The 12,546-nt window shown below is 37.6% G+C and overlaps 1 protein-coding gene across 4 annotated transcripts; it reads right to left on the reverse strand.

Moving 5' to 3' along the window:
- Window positions 1–1,565: 1,565 nt before the first annotated feature.
- On the reverse strand, window positions 1,566–8,488 carry LOC149808469 (uncharacterized). 4 transcript variants are annotated; one of them, XM_089977702.1, is made up of 3 exons: window positions 7,840–8,488; window positions 6,303–6,705; window positions 1,566–2,734 (listed from the first exon to the last, which is right to left on the reverse strand). In XM_089977702.1, exons 1-3 carry the CDS (start codon window positions 8,089–8,091, stop codon window positions 2,712–2,714), a joined length of 678 nt encoding a protein of 225 aa, XP_089833828.1. In that variant the 5' UTR covers window positions 8,092–8,488; the 3' UTR covers window positions 1,566–2,711. The 4 variants fall into 4 exon arrangements, with proteins under 4 accessions (XP_089833828.1, XP_089833813.1, XP_089833820.1 ...); XM_089977687.1 differs by having other exon boundaries at window positions 1,566–3,974; XM_089977694.1 differs by lacking the exon at window positions 1,566–2,734 and having other exon boundaries at window positions 5,320–6,705; window positions 8,283–8,488.
- Window positions 8,489–12,546: the final 4,058 nt, after the last annotated feature.

Consider the following 12,546-nt stretch of genomic DNA (forward strand, 5'->3'; position numbering starts at 1 on the left):
TGATTGTGGTAGTTGTTTTACGAGTGGCAAATATAGTTGAATGCTACTAAGATGATTATTTAGATTTTATAACTAAAACCACAAGGTCGAATGACCCATGTCATCTATTGGCTGGAAATAATAGTACCTGATGAATAATATAAATAATTCTTTTCACTATAATGGAAACGTGAAGGGCTATTTTAATTAGAATGGGCTCAAAATTATGTGATAGCCGAGTGACAGAAAAATAATATAACTCGTCGACTGGAATTTTGTTGTCATGTTGCAAAGATATATTAGCCTCTGCAATCTGAAGCTACTATTTTATTTATCATGCAAGGTTTGTCACACAAAAGGCTTGTGTTGTTAATCATGAAATAACCTATATAGTCTGAAAGCTGATCTTGAGGTAATATTATTGTTTTGTTTTAGTTATTTAAAGAAGTGTTGAGGGTGTGTATTAGTAAATTATTTTAGAATAATTGCAAATAAAATCCAAATAAACCGTTTTGGTAGTTGCAAAAGATTTCCAGTTTTTGTTTTCGAAAAGGTTCTTCACTTTCATTCCTTTGCTATTTTTGGGCTATATGATACCACCATTCGTGATCAAATCATTAACAAGATACCTTAACTATCGTGCTTTACGTATTGTTGAACTATTTGTCAACATTATTTTATTCCATATTTTTCCTTAGCATACAAGCCTATCGGATTTTTGTGTAAATATTTTGTTTTTGGTTTGTTGCAAATGGATGGCATGCAGCACCGTTTTATCAAAAATGATGTAACTTAAAAGTCACGTGGGTAAGTGTATCGTCACCGCAGATCCTTAAGAAACAACAAAAAAAAATATTTTCTCTCTATTTTCAAATTGTCATACAATTTTCATCCCTTTATGTTTGCGATTATCCATATCTTTGTTCTGAATTGGGCATGGGATTGTTATTTGTTTCGTTTTTCTATTCCGACAATTTTTTAAAATTGGAACTGCTCATAGTATTGTTTATATTGTTCATTTGACTAATCCTACAACATTTTTAATGAGATTTTTTGCGGAATTACCACACATTTATATCTCAGGAGATAAATTAACACATGGTCGTATAAATGTTAAAATCAGATGATGACCTACCGGAATAACATTTACAGGACCTTGTTGATCAGGTTCAATACAGTAGTCAAGAGATTGCATCTTGATTTGACACAATCATGTGAAGACGTCGTTGTCGCTCCATATTTAAGTCTCTATATATATATTCCTTGTTGTGAAATTCAAATATGCTTGTATTATATATCTAAAAAGTAATTACGCAGCCTGAAATTTAAGTATGTTTATATTTAATATTAGTGCAATTATTAAATGCAATCAACATTGCGGCATCGCCTTCAGTCATTTTTGAATTAATTTAATCAATTGTCTCCCTATTATCCAAATAGGAAACAATCATCTGTCAGATTGCATAGGTGAATAATAATGGAGTTTTGTGTGGCAAATATAAATTTGTGATGAAGTGTGTGTGAGAGGATAACAAAATTAAGGAGGAAAGTAAGAATTTGAACATAATGAATAACACTGAAAACGATTTGTTGATGCAGGCCACATAAGTGACAATTGTATTGAAAATAATAATATATTCATATGATCTAACATGCATAAGGTTATTTACAAAATTACTTTAACATAGTATGTGATAAACTACATAGTTTAAATTCAGACCTGAATGTAAATTTGTAACCATCAAACCAAAAAACAATCCATTTGGGAGCTGAGACCGCCTACTGCTGAAAAATTCATATGACGCTAAAACAAGTTACGTCAAATGATATAACCTGTCTACAATTATTTTATCAAATTTAACTACCACCTAGGGAGCTATAACCCAAGGCGGTTGGTGGGGTGGTGGTGGAAAATGTAAAATTTATGATCTCTAAATATACTACCCGTATCTCCAAGAATTCTTTGCAAGTGACGCTAAGGATGCTGACCCATATATTCATACTCCTTAACTATCTTCCATTGGCTAAACGAGTCATGTGACCTCATTCCTGGGTTCAGCTGGCCCCCCAATGGTCAATCTTGCTTTGTTTCAATTGCATAACACGACCCATTCACCTCTCATCACAAATATCCTTGCACTAGTGCAAATAGTTTTGTGATGAAGTGTGTGTGAGAGGATAACAAAATTAAGGAGGAAAGTAAGAATTTGAACATAATGAATAACACTGAAAACGATTTGTTGATGCAGGCCACATAAGTGACAATTGTATTGAAAATAATAATATATTCATATGATCTAACATGCATAAGGTTATTTACAAAATTACTTTAACATAGTATGTGATAAACTACATAGTTTAAATTCAGACCTGAATGTAAATTTGTAACCATCAAACCAAAAAACAATCCATTTGGGAGCTGAGACCGCCATAACACAGGAACCATGCAAGTCACCCACTTTGCATGGGGCCTGTGCAGCCCCAAAATGGACAGTGGCCCGCATCAACCGTGCCTTTCTCAGCCTGCTCCCCAACATTTGTGACTCCCACATGAGAATGATAGAAGTGCCAACTGTGAAGATTGCACCTAGTGAACAAATATCAATGCTGTTATATTCATGTTTAAGTTATATTGTTCTTGACTTCAGCCGAGGTTTCATCGTGTGTACTTTTCCTGTCATATTTATCAGCAGTGAACCCACTTGCTATTCTAATGTGATTATACAGAGTGTTCAGGTCTGTGAACCCACTAGACCTGAAATGGAAAGAAATGTTTGCGCAAGTATTTATGTGACATGAAAATAATGTGATATAACATATCTATATATAATGTTGGGATTAGTGGCGAACCTGATATTTACCCAGGTTATGATTATGATGGAAAATTTACTTGAAGATGGATTTTAAACAAAATGTAACTGAGAACACCTCATACCTCTTTGTGTGCAAACTTAACTGAAACCCCAAAAGAAATTAGAGGTTGGAGTGACGTTCAGAACATCTAATATATCGTTTGAAAGCATCCGATTTCCATCGCCCTAAATTCACGAATCTGACTATCGGACAAGCCCTGCGCAGCAGCAGTTGTTGCTGCTCCGATTCTAAAGCTATGACTCTTGAAGCATTTTGGATCAAATCTGCAGAACTGCAGAGCGAGTTTTAGCTGTGCATTGAATTCTGCCCGAGTTATAGGTGTGTTTGAAAGATACATGAATATTGGGCCTGGACCCATACCTCGCTTTTGGATGTATCGCTGGAGATTTGAGACCGGACACACTGCAGTATTATTGTTTTTTTTTTTTTTTTTTTTTTTTTTTTTTTTTTTTTATTTATTTTTAAAGTGAACTTCTGACCCTGACTGTGTTTGAAGGTGTTAAATATCAGAGTGATGGAATGGTGATCAAGAGCCAACTGATCAATGTGCAACAGATTAGGGTTATGGAGGCTCAGGGACTGCACTGTGATCTCCCCAATTCTCAGGAAGGCATGGAATGCCAAGGAAAACATAGCTCGAAATAGGAGCTGTTTGTACCAAGAAGTTATAGTGCAAGTTGTAGCGTGGATAAGTTTTTCTAACATACACTTATCAATTGGCAATCTCACATCACAAGAAACTTTATTTCTGTGGCATGCTTGCAGCAGTTTCTGTATTAGAAAAGAGTTCGTAGGGTCTGTATAATTATTGATTTTGTGTACAAACCCAATGGCAGATACATATGAGGATATTGTTGTTGAGGCATAGTGCTTGTTCACCAGATAAGAGATGAAAAGTGCCATATTAGCCTGAGAGACTGGGATTGAGGTTTCCAATGTATATTCTGCAGTGAAAGCTCGATATAAGTTCCAGCTGCATCGGTAGGCTGCTTTTGACATTCGTGCCAATGTACTATCCAGTAGCGTATCAAGTGTGTTTGTTAGTGAATCAAGTTGGGAAGTGCCGGTATTGACACTGGTTCTGGGTCTGCATGTGGAGCCAAGGTCCGGAATCTGTGCACCTGCAATCGAGAAAGAGCATCAGCCAGAACATTTTTCTTTCCCGGGATGTGACAGGTTTGAAATAGTATGTTGTATCTGAGGCATGCAAGGACCAGGTCTCTAACAAGGTACATAATGGAAGGGTTCTTTGAGGTTTGCTTATTTACAATATCAACCAATGCCTTGTTGTCAGTGTGAAAGTAAATACAATTGTTTGCAAGTTGAGGAGCCCAAATTTTGATGGCTAGAACAATTGGATATAGCTCAAGGACTGTGATATCTAGCGCTTGCCATTCTTTATTCCATGTGCCATAGAACCATTTGCTGCCTAGTACACCGCCATAGCCAACTGTGCTTGATGCATCAGTGTGCAAATGAATGGCATCAGAGTGCAGCCAGCGATCAGGGAGGAATAAAGATTTACCATTGAATTCTCTTAGGAATGTGTACCACAGCTGCAGATCAGCCCGAACGTCCTTCGTAATGCGTATGAAGTGATGTGGTTTTGACACACCCACTGTCCGATCAATCAACCTTCTCAAGAAAGCTCTGCCTGGCAGGACAACTGCACATGCAAAATTGAGTGTACCAATTATGGATTGGAGATTAAGGAGCGTCATTTTTGTTTTTTGTAGGCAGAGTGTTATCAGACTGTAGCAGTTCTGGAGTTTATCTATGGGAAGTCTTACCTCCATCTTGATTGTATCCAGTTCATAGCCCAAAAAGGTCAATGTTGTACTGGGAAGAAATGTTTTTTCCTCAGACATGGGAACCCCAATATCTGCACAAAGAATTAAGAATTGGTCTAATTTCTCCTTACAGGTGTTATAGTTTGATTCCAACAGAAGAAAGTCATCTAAAACATGTACCATGTGACCAATGCCCAATTTGTGTCCCACCACCCACTGTAATGCAGTGCTTAAATATTCAAAGATTTTACAACTGGAGCTACAGCCCATGGGAAGGCACTTGTCATAATAATATAGGTCATTCCAAGAGAAGCCAAACATATGATACTGAGTCGGGCAAAGTGGAACAATTCTGAAGGCACTAGCTATGTCAGTTTTTGCCATAACACAACCTCTACCAAGTTTTTTAATGATTGCAATAGCATGTTCCACAGTTTGATATTGAACAACACTTTTTTCTGGGGATATACCATCATTTATAGAAAACCCTGGAGGATGTGATAAATGGTGAATCATGCGAAAAGTACCAGGTGTTTTCTTTGGAACCAAGCCAAGTGGTGATATCTGAAATAGCGAGAAAGGGTGGCTCTTGAAAGGCCCTGCAAACCTGCCAGCCTCAAGCTCTTTGTCTATTTTGTCTTGCACGATCTGTGGATTTTGTATGGCTGATTTCAGATTATGTGATTGAAATGGGGACAGAGAACCCTCGTGCCCCACTTTAAATCCAAATGTAAACCCATGTATCAAAATTTGTATCATGGCAGTGTTGTACCCTTTCAACCAATGTTGTAACCTTTCAGCTTTAACAGGAGTAGGAAGCTTACTGTTTTCGCAGTTCCCCTTTTCCTTGCTGGCTGTGTTGAAGGGAGTTTGATGTAGGTCCTTGGGACTGAGTAGGTTTGTAGCTACCACGAAAGGGCTGCATGCTGTCAGTTCTAGCTTGTTTTGGGGCATATTTTGGCAACAATTTGAATGGGTGTTGAATGGGCAGTTTGCATTTGCTGAACGGATGGGCTTCCAAGCAATTGAAACAATTATGCTGGTATTTACAAGCTAGCCCTGCCAAACACTGCAGCCCCTTATGGTAGTTAAAGCAGGCCCCTTTTGGGGGATTTGATTTTGAGACTGCAGACGGTAATGTGGCAGTGCTGGTGGCAGTCCTGTCATCAATGCTGTCCAGAACAGATCGCATGTAAAGTTCAAGGTGGGTGGAACCCCACTTTGCCTCTCCCCTCTCTATCATGCGACGAAACTGCTCATCATAGTATCTCCAATGAGCCCTGCGCTCAGACAACTTCATGACGATTTCCATGTGGTGAGATAACACTGTGCTCAACCTAGGGGATTTCATGCATATTACTGTAGCAAATCTGTTCCATGCTGTCAACCACTGATTGATCGAGAGTGGGGACTTCCTGGCCATGGGGACTAGGTTAAATTCAGATGTGTTTGAAGTGATATTGCACTGTAATCTATATGTATTGTCCATGGATGTCGAAAGGAGGTTTTGAAAATCTATGTATGTCCCAGCCCAAATCTGCTGCTTAATTTTATCAGTTATAGAGGCAGTTATATCAATTGATGTGCTTACAAAGTTGGACTGACTGTGTGTATCTAATATGTTAATAGGTGCTAATAAATCACTCAGAGTACCTATACCTGTATGACAGACTCCAGTTAAGGCTGAGGTAGCCTGTGCAATGCTTCCCCCAACGGATGTTTCAACATTTCTTTCTGTTTGGGCTCTTGAGGAGGCAGATGGCCCTTGCTCTGTTTCCTGCGACAACATGGCAGGTTGTTGTGGACTAGTGGTCCCATGCAGTATCTCCAAGATGTGGTCCAGCTTTCTGTCCACTTGCACAGTGATCACAGGTGTAATCTGCTGTACTACCTGCTGTGCTATCCGGTCAATGGTAGCTTGGTCTACTGTATCTGCATGTGTTGCTCCCGTTCCATGCTGCTGTTTTTGGCGATCAACTGCTCTAATCCGTGAACCAGATGACTGAACCCTCTTTACAGCCTGTTCAACCCCTGCTGAAGCTTTGCGCTTGGGTGGCATGATCTGGTTAGGTTAGAAAAATGAATGTATTAAACATAATAGTAAATAGTAAGAAAGAAGTAAAATGGACTACCACGTATGGTCCTATGCACAAGGCATGTTATTATTTAATGAAAATTGCACAAACATATTATCATTGGCAAACCAATGCATGTAAGGTTACCTGATATAATTTCTTCATTGATAGACACAAATATACATACATATATATACATATATATATATAAACCCTTTGTCCTTAGCAAAATGGCTTATGTATAGAAGGTGGCGGTCTGGTATGCAACCAGACCTGTTATCAGGCCAACCGGCTGATGCAAAAGTGCAAAAGAAAAAGAGGACAGGTACGGGACCTGGCCTGTTATCTCCCAAAGTGAGCAGATAACAAAAGATATTGAAACATGTTCCAGGAAGCCACTCAAAAAGGACCCCTTGTGAAATAATTAATACTTACGAACAAGGATTTGGTATATAATCATTTAACGGGGGGGGGGGGGCACCAAATATATTAAGGGGAACCCCTATTATGTAGAACTGAGTGGCTTGCCAGGAACAAGTCCCAAAAGGATCAGGTACGGGACCTGACCCAGTGCCTCCACAATGGCAGACACTAAGGTTGTTTACGAAAAACAAAGGAACAGGTACGGGACCTGGCCTGATATCTCCCTTTGTGGGCAGATACAAATAAAATTGAAAGCAAAATTAGTACAAGAGCTAACCTAGCCTAGTTATCGTTGAATGATTGTGCGTTATTTTATAACATGCATTGAGAAGAGCTCCCCGAAGTGACTTATAAAGGTGCCACTGTCCTTTAGGGGACAAATGAATGCCATCTGAGCGAAACTTCTCCCTCACATGAGGCCTATCGAAGGCAAATTTGCTATTATGGTTCCAAAATGTTAAATAAGGATAAGCAGACACTTCAGATCGCACAATATCATTGACCTCCTTTGCTAAGTGACAGTACATCTCCTTATAGTTTTTATCGGCTGCTTCATTGTTATGGTTTAGTATTCCCGCGACCCCAACTTGGTGTAACGTTGCCGGGAATCTAGGCATAAGCTGACACAGAACGATCTGTTTAACCTTATATTTCTTATGTAAAAGCGTAGCCAATGCGACCATCTTATGTGCAATTACCTCTGGCGATGTCTCTGCGTTTACATCGTTGTCCCCAATCAGAAGAATTACAATATCGGGGTTTCTTAAGCGGACTTCATTCATGTCAAGGCGCAAACACTTATCGATTGTGCGCCCCCCGATACCCTTCATGTTTACATTACCAGCTTCCATTACATTAAAAGACGGACTTAGTCTAAGATCCGTCCCGGACCTCAAATACCGATCTAACCATTTACAAAGTGAATGGCCCATAATGATTGCTTTTGTCATTGTCTTTCCAAAATTTAAACGATGGCTATGTACATAAAGAAAATTCTACTAACCTTCTTCTTTCCAAAGTGCGAGCAAGAAAATGATCCTCAGAATTATGAGAAATAATTGTGCAATAAAACAAGAACAATTAAAAGGATCGAAAGGAAAAGAAAGAAAAATGTAAAATTTATGATCTCTAAATATACTACCCGTATCTCCAAGAATTCTTTGCAAGTGACGCTAAGGATGCTGACCCATATATTCATACTCCTTAACTATCTTCCATTGGCTAAACGAGTCATGTGACCTCATTCCTGGGTTCAGCTGGCCCCCCAATGGTCAATCTTGCTTTGTTTCAATTGCATAACACGACCCATTCACCTCTCATCACAAATATCCTTGCACTAGTGCAAATAGTTTTTAATTATCCTGTATAAAGAAAAGAAGTTCCCGCCTTTATGTTCCTGAACATTATGTGGCTCATGGTGAGATTTAGGTCTTCTAGGTAGTAAAGGTATTCACATGACCAGCGAAGGGTAATATAGTAACCAAATTTACACTTTTGGAGGATAAAATTATCTGGTTTCTTGAACGAATCTAGCCTTCTTAAGATATGTCTCCACAAAATGTTGTATCAACTTTAGTATACTTAATTATATATGTTCTAAGTTTGATCCTCCGCGTCAATGACACAAAAGGAGAAGTTCGCAGTATGATATTCCGGAAAATAGAGGGATATAGAGTCCAAATCATTTTTAAAACGACGGGTTCTCGTACTGAAATACTCTGTTGCAATCAATGTGCAGGGGGATCTGTGTTGTGTTTCGGTCGCCGCTAGATGCCAATACTTTCATCGAACAATCTGACAGCTCGCGCGTATTTTACATGGATAATGGTAAATATGTTAATTTTCTGCTCACAAAGTTAATTATTGAGGGAATGATTAAAGTTTTATTGATTACACTTCTGCATTACAATTTCCACCCTGAGAAAAGGTAATGAAACATTAATAAAGAGCACTATTGTCTATACTGTCGAAGAGAACATGTTATAATTTCTTGATACGAATTGGCGATCAGTTTGCAATTTAATTTTTTTAGGACTTTTGATATAAAAGCCAATTTATTTATTTACTACCATTAAAACCTGATGGACGTAACAACCTTTCAGTAAGCTTGGATCAAAAAACCGGCTTTTACCGTTGTTGAAAATATAGTTTTTATCTGAGTAATCAGCTCCATGAGCCAATACAAATGTAGCCTCTGATGGACAGAATGTATTATTAAGCCCTTGTTATGCAATACTCTTTCAAATAAGCAACAATTAGCGAACGTGTTGAAAGTAAAATGCCAAAAACAGACTGTGGGTCTGGTCATTGATAGGATTAGTATGCTAATAAAGAAATGTAGCTATTATACTTTTTCAATTGCCAGGAAAGGTATTTCGAGCGCACCAAAAATAATTTAACACAAAAAAGAATAATGCATATTCTTGATTAACATCCGTCCCTACATCTGCATCATATTTAACGGGATACCATGATAGAAGGGTCATACCTTGTACTAAATATGACACTTCAATGCAATGTATTATTTAATCCCGATGCATTTCTCTTACAATGAGTTTTTAATTAAAATCGAAGATACGTACATGCTGCGCATTATATTTAGCTTTTATTAAACGCACCGTGACAAAATGGTCCTTACTGAGAACAATTACATATCGATGGGTATACCTTGGATTGTAATAGGCAATTTCATCTGAATAAAGCCAATTACCTTTTTACTATCTCTTTTTTCACGCGTATTGATGAATATATATCCAAGGGCCTAAAATTAGAACTTGGCTAAAAATGCCCCCTCCCCAACGCTTAACTAAAGAAAGATATTTCTTTAGATGTCAAACTGCATTTTTTACATGATTGTTGTGGAAACAAAAACATTGTCACTTCATATGTCATTCAGGACGGATGATACAGCATGTGCCATGTCTCACTCTCTGTGAAGCTACTGCAGTTGAAACACTCCTGATATTCTTAGCCTGTTCATAAATATTTTCATGTGAAGAATTCTTTATTACCTGTAATTTTGTTATATTGAAAGTAATGTAACGTTATGTAAAGAAAGACATTTTCAGAAAAAGCAGCTTGCCTGTATGATCTTATATTTTATGTTTTATTAACCTATCTTGCTAGAGCTCGATGCACATAAAAATGATGGCATATAAAATGTTGGCACATTTCATGACAAAGTTGGTTAAGTTTCAAATAATCAAAGCACCCATAATTTCACATTAGTGCACCAGCACCTATATCACCATCTGTGGAAGCAAGAAACACATCTTCTTCTCTAGTATTAAATGTTCTGATAACGGTCTGGTTAGGCTTACTGTAGTTTTCGTCGATATATTCAATATACTGGAACTCTGTTGAAGAGTCGTTTACGGTTATCTCATCAACTAGGTCAAGATAATTTTTAATGTAATCGTCAGACCAAATTGTGATTATTTTACAATCAACTAAAACGCAGCAGTATGTTGTTTTGGTCAAGCTCACGAAACTATTTTCCTAACAATCTCTTCTCTGGCCGGAGACAACATTTTTTTGGTCGTTTTTATCATTGCACGTGTTGCTTCTGATGGTGGAGCTATTTGAGAAATAATGTTTTATATCCGAACCACTTGGCACTCAACCTTTGGTTATATCAGCGATCTTTTGTCCGAAAGCCGTTCTTGCTGCAAATGCGGCTCCTGTTGCATAAGCCTTTGACGGGTCTAACGCGATTGGTGTTACTTTGTGAGCTGTTCCAGTTATATTTTCTATTATCTTTGAAAAGATATTTCCAACAAACAAACAAAAAAACACCTTCGATTTTTTTGGGTAAATGTTTCGTTGTTTCATCTTGTTTATACAAATTGTCTGATAAAATTGATCGCGATTAGTTAATTAATTAGGGTGAGCTAGCTCACAATCGTCAGCTACTGACGCGCAGATGAAGATAGTAAGTAACAATTCCGTTGTTGAGTTAATCTGACGACCTGAATGATCGGTAAGTGTCATCGTGATACGTGATATTTGACTTTCGACAATGATCGATTATTATATTATCACATTTCAATTCATGGGTAGACTTTAACTGTTATCTAACTCTGTAAATGTATTGTATATTTTATTCAATAATTTTAATATGAATAAACTGTTAAAAAAATCAGTAATATTTGTAGACGCTTGTTATGCTTCAAAATAATAATTGTGTGGCGAAGTCAATTAAAGATCGAACTAACACGTTGAGGTCATTTCTATGACAAATTTGTCTCAAAACATGTCCAGATCTTCTTGCAATGTTTACTCTTTTAGTGGATCCCTAAATGCTGGCACACAGACTTAATTAATATACAGTGTCACTAAAAATGGGGTTGTTCAACATCGTACGAATGTTTTGCTCAAAACTGGCATGACATATTTGATGTATTCAGCGTTTAATAAGACATCACGCGTATCGTGCTCAATTCTACAGCTAAATCAGCAGACTAACTTTCAAATATGTAAATCTTACTTTGATTACAGTTGAGAAGTATTGTCGCCAAATGAAACATCTCAATGCTAGATGTGTTCCCTGCGGTTGACAACTTCCATAGGTTTCCGTATTTTCGAAGAGAATATTATGCGCGGCTGAATTGACCTGACCAGGAAACAACAACAGTCTCTCTCTCTCTCTCTCTCTCTCAGACACACATACACGCCCTGCATCAAATGCTGTATGTACAGTTAGTCTAGAATTTGTAAACTTTCAATACGATATTTCAGGGGCAAAGTATTTGCTCTCTCTCTCTCTCTCTCTCTCAGACTCACATACATGCCCTGCATCAAATCTAACCAAATTATCGCCAAATAAGGGCTTAATCTTGCTACCTTTCCTAATATGTTTTCCGAGAACAATATAGAAACGGAAAGAAAACAAACAAAAACAGGGCATCATCATATAACAAGAATAAACTTTACAGCGAGAATTAATATTTGAAAATAAGCATGTGAACTCTTTTAACCGAGAATCGTACTCCTGCTAATCAACATTTAATCCCATAAAGGATTTATCGTTCACGACCAGGCGTAGCGGTTTATTTTGTCTAGCTTATGTTATGGATTACTGGGATACCGAATAACCCATAAGGGAGATAAATGAATCTTCCTGAGCTATGTTTCCTTATGAAGTGTACGTCTACGAACTGGAGACATATATTTACCATTAATATATGTCTGAGTTATGATATGACGTTATCTGAAGTAACGAGATAGTGGATAATGTTCTATCCCCAAATTAAAACCCTGACAAAATATTTATCTTGCCTATTTTTCTAATTTAAAAAGGAAATATCTCCAACCAGGTTATGCAACCATGCTGGACAATTGAGTTCGATCGCTCACTGAGCTTCACGATACAATTGGTCATATCCGTATAAACAGAACGGCTAATT

This window comes from Sinohyriopsis cumingii, chromosome 1, assembly GCF_028554795.1.
Source record: "Sinohyriopsis cumingii isolate HCF-2022 chromosome 1, ASM2855479v2, whole genome shotgun sequence".
Classification (NCBI taxonomy): Eukaryota; Metazoa; Mollusca; class Bivalvia; order Unionida; family Unionidae; genus Sinohyriopsis; species Sinohyriopsis cumingii.

Excerpts from the sequence above, each read along its gene's own strand:
- LOC149808469 (XM_089977678.1), bottom strand. The coding sequence starts at position 8,091 with ATGACAAAAGCAATCATTATGGGCCATTCACTTTGTAAATGGTTAGAT. Across the intron at positions 6,706-7,839 it reads ACGCAGAGACATCGCCAGAG|ATCATGCCACCCAAGCGCAA; the intron begins GTAATTGCACAT and ends TAACCTAACCAG.